At 38.9% G+C, this 14,699-nt stretch overlaps 1 protein-coding gene across 1 annotated transcript; it reads right to left on the bottom strand.

Moving 5' to 3' along the window:
- Nucleotides 1-1,006: 1,006 nt before the first annotated feature.
- Nucleotides 1,007-2,148, bottom strand: LOC138871188 (uncharacterized). Its single transcript, XM_070149055.1, has 3 exons — nt 1,717-2,148; nt 1,376-1,597; nt 1,007-1,270 (listed from the first exon to the last, which is right to left on the bottom strand). The coding sequence occupies exons 1-3, from the start codon at nt 2,146-2,148 to the stop codon at nt 1,007-1,009; spliced, it is 918 nt and encodes a 305-aa protein (XP_070005156.1).
- Nucleotides 2,149-14,699: the final 12,551 nt, after the last annotated feature.

The following is a 14,699-nucleotide window of genomic DNA, read 5'->3' as shown; positions in this document are numbered from 1 at the left end:
GATATGGGAAGATCCGCTTTAGCACTAACTGCCCCGATGTGAATTGCCTTGGTCTGACCTTTTTGTTGAAAGCTCTTGGCATTCTATTCTAGAGGAGTTGACCATAACATACTGCATTCATTCTTTTTCCATCAATGAGAGCCATTTGTTCATAGCAACTCTATACCCATTCTGCGTCGCTGGGCTCAACTTCTTGTATGATTCTTAGAGAAATGATTTCTACTTCAGTAGGAATAACGGCTTCAATTCCATAAACCAATAGGTCGGGAGTCGCCCCAGTTGATGTGCGAACCATGGTACGATACCCGAGTAAAGCAAATGGAAGCTTCTCGTGCCATTGTTTGTAATTATATACCATTTTCCTTAGTATCTTCTTGATGTTATTGTTGGCGGCTTCTACGACTCCGTTCATTTGTGGCCTGTTTGCGATGTAATTCTTATGCTTAATCTTGAAAGTTTCACACATGGCCTTCATTAAATCACTGTTGAGATTGGCGGCATTGTCGGTGATGACTGACTCTGGTACACCAAATCGACAAATAATGCAATCCCGAACAAAATCTGCAACGACCTTCTTAGTTACAGCTATGTAAAATGCGGCCTCAACCCACTTTGTGAAATAGTCTATGGCTACTAGAATGAACCTATGCCCATCTGAAGCAGCAGTTTCAATTGGACCGATGACATCCATGCCCCAAGCGAAGAAAGGCCAGGGTGCATTTGTGGCATTGAGTTCATTGGGTGGCACTCGTTTCATATCAGCATGTATCTGGTGACACTTCTGGACATACTTGATGCAGTCTGTTTCCATAGTCATCCAGAAAAATCATGCTCTTAGTATTTTCTTGGCTAAGAGAAAGGCATTCGTGTGCGGTTCGCAGGTTCTGGCATGTATTTTCTCGAGCAATCTGGATGTTTCCTTCGCATCGACACACCGTAATAATCCCAGGTATGGAGTCCTTATATACAGAATTCCTCTGCTTTAAAAGAAATGGTTGGCTAACCTTCAGAGTGTGCGTTTCTTCTTATGAGTTACGTGTTCCAGATACTCTCCCTTTTCCAAGTACTCCTTGATGTCATGGAACCACAAATTTCCATCACTTTCTTCTTCAACGAGAGCACAATAAGCCAGTTGTTTACGAATTCCTATTAGGATAGGATCGATAAAGTTCTTGTCTGGGTGTTGTATCATGGAAGATAAAGTGGCCAATGCATCTGCAAACTCGTTCTGAATCTTCGGAACATGTTTGAACTCTATCTTTGTGGAACTCTTGATCAGCTCTTGTACATAGTACAAATATGGCAATATCTTGGTGTTCTTGGTAGCCTATTCTCCTAAAACTTGGTGCATCAAAAGATCGTAATCTCCAATCACCATGGACTCCTGAACATTCATGTCAATGGCCAAACTGAGTCCTAAGATGCAAGCCTCATATTCTACCATATTATTGGTACATGGAAACCTGAGTTTTGCTGATACTGGATAGTGTTGGCCGGTTTCTGATACTAAGACAGCTCTGATACCCACTCCTTTGAAGTTTTGCAACTCCGTTGAAGAACATTCTCCACCCATCATATGCTTCGGTGATATCTTTTCCTACAAACGATACATTCTTGTCGGGAAAATACGTTTTCAAATGGTTCATATTCTCCGTCTATAGGATTTTCTGCTAAATGATTTGCCAACGCTTGCCCTTTGACCGCCTTCTGAGTTACATAGATGATGTTGAACTCATGCAGCAATATCTGCCATTTTTCTAATGTTCCCGTAGACATGGGTTTCTGGAAGATGTATTTCAGCGGGTCCATCATTGATATGAGATATGTGGTGTATGCACAGAAATAAAGGCTCAAATTTTGAGTTATCCATGTCAAAGCGTAGCAGGTGCGCTCCAGCAAAAAGTACCGGGCTTCGTAAGGTGTGAGTTTCTTACTCAGACAATATATTGCTTGCTCCTTTCTTCCAGTCACATCATGTTGTCCTAGAACATAACCAAGAGCCCCATCTAGTACGGACAAATAAATTAGCAAAGTTCTTCCTAGTTCTAGTGGGACCAGAACAGGTGGTTTAGATAAATACTCTTTGATTTTATCGAAGGCTTTCTGGCATTCTTCAGTCCAGCTTGTTGCAACATCTTTCTTTAGCATTTTGAAGATCGGCTCACAGATCATGGTATTGTTCTATGAAATGACTGATGTAGTTGAGACGCCCTAAAAATCTCTTTACATCTTACTTATTCTTCAAAGGCGGTAAGTCCTGGATAGCTTTTATCTTTGAGGGGTCTAATTCAATCCCTCGGCGACTGACGATGAATCCTAGCAATTTTTTGGTAGAGATTTCGAAGGCACACTTTGCAGGATTCAGTTTCAAATTGTACCTTCGAAGCCGATCAAAGAATTTCCTCAAGTCTGCTATATGATCTATGCTTCTTCTGGATTTGATGATGCCATCATCCACGTACACCTCTATTTTCGTGTGTATCATGTCATGGAAAATGGTTGTCATGGCTCTCATGTAAGTGGCTCCGGTATTCTTAAAATCAAATGACATCATTTTATAGTAGTACATCCCCCATGGTGTGATAAAGGCTATCTTTTCGGCATCCTCTTCATCCATCAAGATCTGATGATACCCCGCGAAGCAATCCACAAAAGACTGGAGCTCATGTTTGGCACAGTTGTTGATCAGTATGTGTATATTGGGCAGCGGAAAATCATCTTTAGGACTCGCCCTATTTAAATCTCGGTAATCAACACACATTCTGATTTTCCCATCTTTCTTCGGAACTGGCACGATGTTGGCCAACCAAGTCATATATTCAATCACTCTAAGAACCTTGGCTTTGATTTTCTTGGTGAATTCCTCTTTTATCTTCAAACTCATGTCCGACTTAAACTTTCTGAGCTTCTGCTTTACCGGTGGACACGTGGGATTAGTTGGTAGCTTGTGATCCACTATGGATGTGCTCAAACCAGTCATATCGTCGTAACACCATGCGAAAACATCTTCATAGTCGATTAGAAATCTAGTGTATTTCTCCTTCTCTAATGGTAATAGGTGAATGCTTACGTATGTTTCCTTGACTGTTTCGGAATCCCCCCAAGTTAACTGCCTCAATATTGTCTAAATTAGACTTAGGCTTGTTTTCAAAGTTTTCCGCTTCTCTGACAATTTCCTCAGGTATTATATCATCTTCCAAATCCTCTTAATCACTATCCTTATGTTCCGTTGTCTCATTACATGTCACAGTTGTAAGTTCATCGGGATAGGTAATAATACTGCTATAGAGAGAAAATGTAAAGAATAATAATAAATACTACAAATAGCAATGCATTAATAAAATCTTGAAAATGCCAATAAGTACGGCTCGATGACTCGAGCAATTATTTCAAAACAAAATACTAAAAATGTCTTAGATGCTCAAAAATTGCTTTAAAAATAATTGATGCTAATTGCCAAGCTACCTAGGAACTCGACGGGCCCTGGATAGTGCAACAATCTAGTTCTTGAGAACAACTCCCTTTTTAGCGGTCTGAATGGTAATGTCTTCCAGCTAAGGCTTCGTCTTCCTCAGACCCCACATCATGTCAGCTTGATGAAATGTCTGGTGTAAATGTGATACCTGTTGTTCCAGCGGATAATAAGGACCACGTCATAGTGGCGACCAATTCTGGTAATCGTGCCAAGTATATTTATATCCAAGCCCAAACTTTGTACCGTGACGCTTCAGTTGTACTAGTTTGGTGATCCCTTCGAGATTCTTACCGAGACCTTTGCTAGGTTCATATACCGTCCATAGTAGTATGCTTTCCATCCTGTTACTCCACCATTTGTCCTTTTCAATTGCGTTGACGCGCTCAATGCGGTGATATGTTTCTCCACCTAACTTCTTCCTATTCTCGATGACTGGAACAGTCTGATTGGTATAATTGGGATTAATCCCATCCCTATGGATGATCACCTCCTGATGGTTCCATTCAAACTTCACAGCCTGATACAGATTAGAGGTCACTGCCCTAGCGGCATGTATCCAGGGTCGTCCCAACAATAGATTATATGTAGCAGATATATCCAACACTTGAAACTCAAAATCAAACCAGGTTGTGCCCATTCGTAGGCTGAGGTTGATTTCTCCAATTGTGGCTCTTTGAGATCCATCAAACGCCTTCATATTCATACTTCCTGCTCGTATATCGTGCAGGCCTTTACCCAACCTCTTCAGAGTAGTCAGTGAACATATATTGAGACTTGAACCCCCATCTATCAGGACCCTGGCGATGAACTTATGCTCAAATTGTACTGTGATATGTAGTGCCCTGTTGTGACTTAGTCCTTCCTGTGGCAGTTTGTGTTCATGAAAAGAGATTTTGTGGCTTTCCAATACTTGCCCGACCATGTTGGCCATTTCCCCACTAGTGGTGTTGGTGGGTACATAGCTTTATTCAACATTTTTATCAAGGCATTCCTGTGTTTCTCAAAGTTTTGCAGCAGTGACAAGATAGATATCTGAGCGGGAGTTTTGTTCAAATGGTCAACTACAGAGTACTCTCTCGCTTGTTTTCACTAAAGGTCATCAGGGCCAGTCTCAATAACAGGCGGCTTAGATGCAGCTTCTTTTCTTGTTCCTCCTAAGAGCTCTAGTGTATAAACCCTGCCATTTGTAGTCATGCCTTGTGCGGCACCTGTATCTTCCATTTTTTCTTTTCCTTTCCTCCTTGCTTCTGCAACATAATCCCATGCTATAATATCAGACTTGTACAATGGCATGGGTGATACCATCACAGTGAAGGGTGTGGTTACCTCGAGTTCAAGTGGTGCTTGCATAAGGGTGATTGGAGATGTTTTAGGATCATCCCCCTCTCGAATGAGTCTAATTTACCCCTCTGCATCCCATTCTTCATTAGTCTCTATCACATTCACTCCATCACCTCTGTGGTCCTGGAGAGGATTGTTACGAATATTGAGTGTAGCCTCATTTGCTTTGTGTCCTTAGCATCGATTAATGTCTGGATCTTATCTTTCAATGTGCGACACTCATCAATGGTATGACCCTTCATGCCTGCGTGATAGGCACATATCTTATTTGGATTAATCCACTGAGAAGAATTTTCCATATCAACAGCAGGAATGGGAGTGACATAGCCAGCAACCTTCAATCTCTCATATAGCTGGTCTATGGGTTCAGCAATTGGAGTGTATTGTCTGAGTGGTCTGTGGTAGAATTTTGGTCTTGGTTTTCAGTAATTTTGGCCGGCAGGTGGTGGTGAGTAATAATATGCGGGTTGGGTGTTATAGGCGTGGTAAGTGGTAGCAGGTTATTGGTATCTGGGGGGTGAGGGTTAGTATGTGGGTGGAGGTGTTTGGTATGTGAGATGAGACTTTGGATCTTGGGCTACCATCACAACACCTACCTCGTTCTTCTTCGAGATACCTCCTGATTGTAAGGCTTTATTTGTGGCCTGCAGTGCTTCAAATTTGTCACCATTCCACTCTTAATTCCTTCTTCTATTCTTTCTCCCAGCTTGATGGTGTCATAGAATTTATGGTTTTTAATAACCATCAGCCTTTCATAGTACTGGGGGTCTTGAGCTCTAACGAAGAAGTTATTCATTTGTTCTTCTTCAAGAGCTGGCCTTACCTTTGCAGCTTTAGATTTCCATCGAGTAGCATACTCGCGGAAAGCTTCTATTAGCTTATTCAAGAGATTTTGAATGTAGAAAACATCCGGTGCATTTTCTGTGTTGAACCTGATTTTGTCCATGAAATCTAACGCCATGCTCACCCAATTAACCCACGTTTTTCGGGTTCTAACTGATATACCAAGACAAAGCATCTCCTTTGAGGCTTCTCATGAACAACTTCATATGAATTCATTCATATTTTCCCACTCCTACAAGTTTGTCACAATATGTCCTTAAATATACCTTCAGATCACTAGTTCTATCGAATATTTCGAACTTGGAAGGTTTGTAAGACGCTGGTAGTTCCACATCTGGTTGAATGCACAAGTCCTCATAATTCAAACCTTCAATTCCCTTACCACCTTCGACAATCTTAACTCTGCCACTAAGCTTCTTGAGTTCTTCCACCATTTTCTTGATGAGTAGGTCCTTTTCGGTTGATTCCGATACATATAGGGTTTGTTGTGGGGCGTGGGTTACAGTTTCCACATATATGAGATTGCTTTGATGAACTACGGGAATCTGGGCATAAGGGTGGTCATTGGTTGAGTTTTGGGGATCAGGAGTAGGCTGTGGTACATTCTGGAAAGTGTGATAAGTGGTGGTTTGTGGGTATTGAGTTGGATGATGATGGTCTTGTTGAGGAGTAGGTACCGGTGAAGGGTTATGGTTCTGAGGAGGTGTGGTGTATTGATGTGGTGCGGGAGGATTCAACGATGGATTTTTGGTTCTGTGTGTTTTGGGATGGTGCCGGGTTTTGGGCATTTGGATTTTATTGGTTCATAACAGGGACGTTTATGGTGAAGGAAATGTTTGCCAAGTTTTCCAGGATTTTCTATTCCAGGCGTAAGACCAATTCGTTCTGTGCCAGAGTACTTCGACCATCTGAAGTTTCAACGTTTTCTGCCATAGTAGCGTTGTCTTTTCTAAAATTGCTTAAATTGTCCATTTTTCCTTTCCCTTTGCTTCTGCCTTTAGGATCACTTGGTGGAGGAGGAGGTGGAGTACCTCTGGATTTAGTGTGATATTAGGATGATGCAAGTATGCACGAACCAACCTTGGGGAATGGGAATAATCAAAATATAAAAAAAACAAAAAGGTAACCAAGTCAGTAATTGATATTGAAAGAATGCTTGCAATATTAAATATGTTTTGCAAAATCACGTAATAATTCACGTCCTAATTTGGGGGACCTCATTGTGCCCGAGGTAGGCCTAAGCGACACATAGAGTTGGAGAAAATTGATGCCAATAATTGTATCATTCCAATAATGAAAAAATGAATCAAATCCTTACTAAATCGACAATAATAAGAAAGTTACTAATGACATTTGCCTTATTACAATCGAAATCTAAAACTAAGCTAAAAATCAGTAAAGAACATCATTTCCTAATCTTCTTGGTCCCAGAAGGACCTTCCCCGTGCTTGTCTCTCTAGACTCCATCAATCAGATTACCTAGGTCGTGCATATCCAACAATAGGCAACCCTTTGCTAGATGCCCTCTTTCACTGCCATCCGTGTTTTGACAATCTGAAAGCCTCTTCCTCATCTTTCCCTCAAGCTCCATCAACCCGTGTTCCAAATATTCCAATTTCTATGTTGATTGAGTGGCAATTTCCCTCCATTCGTTGATTACTTCCATATCCACTTTGTGTTGTTCCATATGCCTAGCTTCAGACTTGAAGACCCTTTTGCATAACCTCCTCTACTTGACATGTGCTTCAGAGGCGTCATTTATGATCCCATTCTTCATATTAATTCCTGGCTTGATGTCTCCTACTATGTCGTCCACCAACCATGATGGGTGGAAGTATACATGACCTGCATGATACCTGTCTGGCTCAATAGTATCATTTTCCACAATGACCTTCTGGTTCCACATATGATGTGCCTCGAACTTCAATGGAATGATGTCCCCATTAAAATATGCTTTGTACTAGACCATGTTGGAAACCCGAGGTATAACCTATTTTCTCCCGGCTTGTCTCATTACCCTCATAGGAGCATAAGGATAGATACCCCTCAACCCGATCAGTACCGGATGAGTAGTCTCTCTTGACCTGATAATGTACTTACTGCTAGGAAACCATTCAAATGTCCAATGTACCTTCTTGTCGTCAAATTGCTAAAGAAACGTACCCAACTCATAGTATTTCCAGGTTGTGCAAACCTGTCTAGGATAAATGTCATTTTCTTTGGGTGATGGTATGCTATGTAGTCATTCAGCGGTCGTCATAGAAGCTCTTGGCGATATTCTCCCCTCTGAAAATGTTCTAATAACCAGACTTGCAGTAACAAATTACAACCTTCAAAGTGCCCGAATCCTTGTTTGCACCGATCTAGAGCGCTATACATTTCAGCTAAGATCATGGAGATGATGGTATAGGTTTGTCCCTCGATGCCTTCCATCAAAGCCTAGAGACCATGGCTAGACGAGTATGGATCCTTCCCCCTTTCATTGGAAATATGAACAACCCCGCAAAGTAGACAATGAATACATAAACTTGATGGCGCGTCCAACCCAAAGAAGTAATGGCAAGTTCCTCATGATGAAGACGATATGGCTTACTGTGCCCATTACGCTCATAAAGGAATTTAAATGGGATGTATGACTTCTTCAAACAAAGTAACTAATAATTTTTTCTTGAAACCTAGCACTTTTATAAAACCACGAGGGGTGCAATTCTCTGGCACTAATAACCCTGGACTATTCCATGGCAGCTTAGGGAAGCCTCCTAATTCTTCTAGGAGAGGAGTCATTTCTATGACACCAAAGTGGAAGACGACCCTTTTCTCATCCTAGAACATGGTAGCGGCCTCAATTAATGCCCTATTCGGTCGAATATCGAGCAAAGATGGCAAGTCACTAAGGACCCTTCTCACATGATTCTTGTCGCTAGGTGCGAGATTTTTCCACCAGTCAAGTAGCAGAGGTGGGATATTTTTGACCAAGCCGAACCTTGAGACTTCGTGCTTCATTTTCTGCAAACAAATAAGGTTAGCTCTTCCCCCTCCAAATTCGACCATTTACACAATAATGATCAACATATTGGCATATTTTCTCCAATCAATGCATACAACATGGTAGTGTCCATTGAGATTGTGGAAATCCCATCAGACTTTGGACAAGGCTTATCTTAGCAGGCTATTATGCTAACAACTTTCTAACCCTTACTAGGTTTAACATGATGTATGTACATTTGATATTGGGGTAAGGTTTCTAATATGTCCTAGACTGGTACTCTCAAGTGGACAATTTGAGAGGGAAAGGCACGGGACTATCGACTGCACCGCTGATCGACTAGTCTACCGCAAATAAGCAATTCCGGTTTAAAAAGGTAATTTTGGAAAAGCGCAGACACTTACAAGCACTGTTATGTTGATAATTGACAAGAGTGGAGTATGATGTGGAGCATGCTTTATGTAGAGAAAATAACACATTGCCAAGTATTTGCATGATAAATATGTGAAAGTAGTAAATACAGTAGTAAGACAAAACATGAAAACATAAAAAGAAAGAATGCAAGAATGTAATAAAGCAAGTAAGAGAGTAGGGATGGGAGAGTCATGGTATAGTAGTTTTTACACAAAATGAAGAGCAGTCATAGCAAATATGGTGAATGGGGAACGAATGTGCATGTTATAACAAATTTAAACAAATAAATGTAAAAGGGAAGGGATGCGCATTTTATTACAAAAAAAAAAATCCACATAAGCCAAGTTCATTATGGTAAGAGCCTAAGTGTATCACCAGCAGAGACGACATGCTGTCGTACCTCGTTTTCTCGCGAAAGCGGGTTTCAACATTGCGACAACTCTTTTGGATGGGAAATAGAGTGTTAAAAGAAGAAGAGTCGTCACCTAACGGTTTTAATGGCGCATTAGGGATCAAACTACCTCAAAGAGAAGATGTTAGGCACTCTTCGAGGTCCATAACTGTGGGTCCCAGCCGAACTTAAGACTATGTGGATTATAATTAGGCAAGAAGATCAGATAAACAAAAAGGGTAAAAGAGTTTTTATTATAACACAACGAGAATTGATAAAAATCTTAAGGGTCACAAGGATATAGCTATAACAGTCTATATTAGATGACTAAATGTGTAAAGAAAGAGGGGGGGGTCCTAAGTTTTTTAGCCTAAAGGATCACCCCGTGCAATATAAATAAAGCTTCGCAACTCTCTTAAAGTAGGGAATTACTCATATTATTCAGCGGGCACAGACTATCATCCCCTGCTACCCGATTACTATGTTAAAATTGTTTACCTAAAAGCACTCTAATTCAATTCCAAATCGTACCCTATGTGTGCACTACCCGTCCAGGCCTATGTTCCAAGAGGCATTAGACCTCTATTCAGGGTGGTTCTAGACTTTACTTAAGCTGCTCAGAATAATAAAACTAGGTGACATACAAAAGAAGTTGGACTTTATGTAAAGTGCAGTTAAGGACTCAAGTTAGCCTCCGCACTTAGACAACAAATGCACACAAAACAGATTCTCACATTAGGCGTTAGACAGTTTCAGAATTGAGGCAAATTAAAGCCATTAAGCCCTATAGACATGGTTTCTATGTGACCTTGGATTCAAACGTGCAGGCAGTTTCAAATGCAAGGCACCACTTTAAACTTATAGACATGATCTCCAAACAACTATACAGTTTAGGAGTATTTGGTATTGTATGCAGATTATTGAGATTACAGGTTATAAGTTATTAAACCTATAGACATGCCCTCTAAGTGATTTTTGCAGTAGGGGGCAATGAGAACCATTGGAGATACTCAGAATTACTCGTGTTTGATTCTATGGGCATTCTTTCTAATAGTGGCATGGTTAAGCAATGAAACAGTGTTTAAAAGTTCAGCATTAACACTTAAAAGCGAGTGGTAATACTCTATAGCTAGGATTTCTGATGATTGAAACTGACTTTTTATACATAGCCACTATAGGCTTGTTTTCTAGGTGAGCAGTATGATACAATAGCAAATTAACCAATTAAAGTCTTATAGGCATGATATCTAATGAAGATCAGTAGAGCATAAGCTAGTATAATCCTATAGCAATGGCATCTAATGAATATGCTGCAAATATGCAAATTGAAAAAATGGCTATTGGCATTTGTTTCCTATAGGCATGCTGTCTAGTAATACATGGCAGTAGACATAGGAATAAATAAAGTACTTATGCTAGACAAGTTGTGTTAGTGTGTGATTCTCCTAATGACATGATTTCTACCAGTGTACATGGGAATTGAATAACATATATGGCAGATTGGATAAAATAAATAAATAAATCATACGAATCCTATCAGCATGCTTTCTACCCTTTCATGCAAAGATTAGAGTATGCCTGTCTCTCCCAATTTTACTAACACCCCAATTATTTATTACAAAGTTATCACAAACCCAATGACAAATGTAATTACAAAAATATTATACAAGCTATAACAATAGGCCTATAGCAGGCCCAAAAGGAGATACCCAATATTGCCTGGGCCTTCAACAAACTCTTTCTTCGCATATAGCATACCCAGATCCCACAGGGGACTATATTCATCAGTACAACCCAAAAATTATAGAGGAACTCAAGCCAAACCAAACAGCCACAGATTGGCCATATGACCAAAACATTGAATTACACAGAAACCACTATAAACAATCCAATTTGCAGATTCACTAGATAGAATGAGGAAAGAACTAAGTGTCAAAGATAGCTCGAGTCTAGGTAGTAAAGAGAGTGGCCAAAGAACTCCAAATACTAGTGTGTCAGAGTTCACAAGGGTCTCAAATGGACCCCAAGCAGTGCTCACACTAGGGAGGTCAATAGTGAGAGTCTTGGTGGCCTTGGCTTTCATTCGTCCAAGAGTGATAGGTTCAGAATAGTGTAGAAAACAAATGAGGGTGAGAGAACAATGATTAAAGGATAGAATTTGAAGAGATGCACTTGTATTTTAGAAAGCAGACAAAGGAAAGTTGCCTAAAACACAACACATGCTAGTTAAGAGGGTCAACAAGATTTAGAGACAGGTTGCTATTACAGGTTCCACATTTAACACATTGACAGAAAACACACTGAGAGAGTTAGAGGGGAAACAAGTTTTCTGAGATTACAAGATTAACATACAAAGGTGCATAATACCAAACAATTCTGCGTAAAGCATTAACTTAAAGGGTTTAAAGCCTAAGGGTCCAAATCATGTTGAATATCCATCACAATACCAGAAAGAAGACATGCCAATTTATCACTAGGACAAATATCTCAAACATTGTAAGGAAACACAGATTAAGATAGCCACTCTAAAGGTCTCAAGCAATTACTAAGGATATAGAATCAAGCAAAACAAAGACATGTTGAGGGACACAATAGCAGGGGAGCAAGTCATAGTTAATAATGAAGGTTTTAACACAGGTTAGAACACATTACAAATGCGAGCTAGTCATTATAGGAATTCAGAATAGAGTAGGTAAGCAAGCTCATGTCAAATAGTAAATGTAGATATTCAGGTACCAACAAAATAGGCTAAATGAACTTAAGGGTCTAAATTATTTAGGTGAAGCATATTCAAATAACACATCTCAAAACTGAAAATTTTAGGTAAAAATCAAATGCTAATGAGGTTCAGATCACAAGGCGAGTTCAATGCTAGCAAAGTTACACACAGAGATAGCCAAGAAACACATTAAATCGCGAATTCAGAAGTATGAACAACAAATCATGAATACAGTAAGAACGAAATTGTGAAAGTCAAGTGACTTACCAATTAAGAAGACAACAAGAAAGAATAAATTCCACGGTACTTCGAATATCAACAAAGAGCAAGAACCTAGAATCTTAGTGCGTCAGAGTTTCCAAGGGCTTCAAATGAACTCGGGCAGTGCTCGCACCAAGAAAGGTTGAAAAATCAAATTTTGGTGTCCTTGCCTTTTTGCCGGTCAAGAACAAGAGAATGAGAGACTAATAGAGTAACAACTTCAGTTTTATTTTAGTGAATCTAGTGATTAAACTTCTGTCCGTAAGGGGAATAGGGGAGGGAATTATATAGTGTTGAAATTGAATGAACAAACAAGGAAAATAACTAATTAAACATAGATAAGGAAAGAAATCAAATAAACATGGACGAAAAAGGTAAAATCTCGCATGCAAGTCAGTAGAGTAATAGGAAATGAAAAGTATCAAACTCCAAACCATAGTTAGGGTTTTAAACTCAAAATAGGCCAACTAGTACGAAGAATCGATTTTCACTTTGCGTATATGGACGGGATATCATCCAAATCTTCAAAATTTAATTGATTCTCGTCCGATATAAAGGTGGTATTTGCCAATATTAGGCAAATACCTAAGTAATACCAAAACCGCATAACCAGTACCAAAAGGATCCGGATATGGTAAGCAAATAGTGGTCGAATCCCATTATCAGTGGGATTGGAAGAAGTAATTAAGGGGATGCGACTAGGGTTCTTTAGAAAAGAGAAGGGGAGATTGAGAGCATTTAAGGGCGGTGGGTTAAAGGGGAATGGGTAAGGGTTTCAGGTCTAGGGTAATTAAAAGGGTGGGATGACTGTAGACCGTTGATCTTGAAAGATCAACAGTCGAGATTAAAGGATAAATGGGGCGGGTCATTTGTAACGGGTACCAACTGGGTTAAGAGGTTGTTTGGATTTGGATTTGGTGGTTATTAAGCTAAGGTATGGGTGCTCTGGCCATTGAATTGGTCCGGAATTGGCCTTGTATTAGGCTATAAATTAAATACATGAAAATTGTTTAAAAAATCATTTATAAAAATAATTAATAGATAATAAAATATTACTTGTATAATAAAATAATTAAAAATAATAACTTAACATTATAAAAATATAAAATGCTACATTAGACCAAATAATGTAATTATGTATAGTGTATAGGCTATTATTGCAAAATTATGTAAATAGCTTAAAAATACAAATATAATTATATAAAACAAAGTAAAATATTATGAACATATATATGGATGAAAAATAATAAATTTGGCTGATTGAGTCACCATAAAATAATTTAAAGGGTATTTAATAAATATTTGAACAATCTAAATGCAAGAAAATCAATTTTAAAGCTTTAAATTATGAAAAATTATAAAAAATGCTTGTAAAAATCTTGTAAATTAAATAATGATGCAAAATGATGTTTTGAAAGTATATATACTATTTGAAAAAATATGAGGACAAAATTAGGTATCAACAACTGCCAACAAGCTCTAAAAGATTTCAAAGTGTATCTATCAAAGCTGTCTTTGTTATCAAAGCCAAGATATAGAGATAGATTACTCATTTGCTTAGTTGTATCAGTAGTTGTATTAGTAGCAGTATTGATACGAATAGACAAAGGTATGCAATCTCCTGTCTATTATGTTAGTAAGTTGTTACTAGAAGCTGAGACACGAAATCCTCATCTAGAAAAACTACCGTTGACATTAATAATGGCATAAAAAAAAATTACGATGTTATTTTCAATGTCATCCTATATATGTCGTAACTACTTTCCAACTGCAGAATATTTTATATAAACATGAATTACCAGGGAGATAACTAAATGGGCTATAGAGCTTAGTGAATATGATATTATTTATTAGCCACGAACTATCATAAAGTCATAGGTACTAGCAGATTTCATAGCAAATTTTAGTTCAAGTCTACTTCATGAAGCTGAAATGAGGTATGGGTGTCTACCAGATCTAATCTAGGGACATGGATGCTATACAGTGATGGATCTTCAATGTAAAGGAAGCAGATTTGGGTATTGTCTTAATATCACCTTCGGGAGAGATTATTACACAAGAGATAAAAACTTATCCCATTACTAATGATGAATCCGCGTATGAGGTAGTGGTTGCAGGTTTGGATCTTGCAAAAGATATAGGAATGGACCAAATTGAAATCAAAAGCGATTCTTAACTTGCAGTTAACTAGATACAAGGGAACTACGTGGCAAGAGAGAAACGAATGCAGCAATGACTAGAGAAGGTATGAAACTTGTTGCATCAATTT

Source organism: Nicotiana sylvestris, chromosome 6 (genome assembly GCF_000393655.2).
Source record: "Nicotiana sylvestris chromosome 6, ASM39365v2, whole genome shotgun sequence".
NCBI lineage: Eukaryota > Viridiplantae > Streptophyta > Magnoliopsida > Solanales > Solanaceae > Nicotiana > Nicotiana sylvestris.
This window is presented reverse-complemented; position numbering and strand designations above follow the sequence as displayed.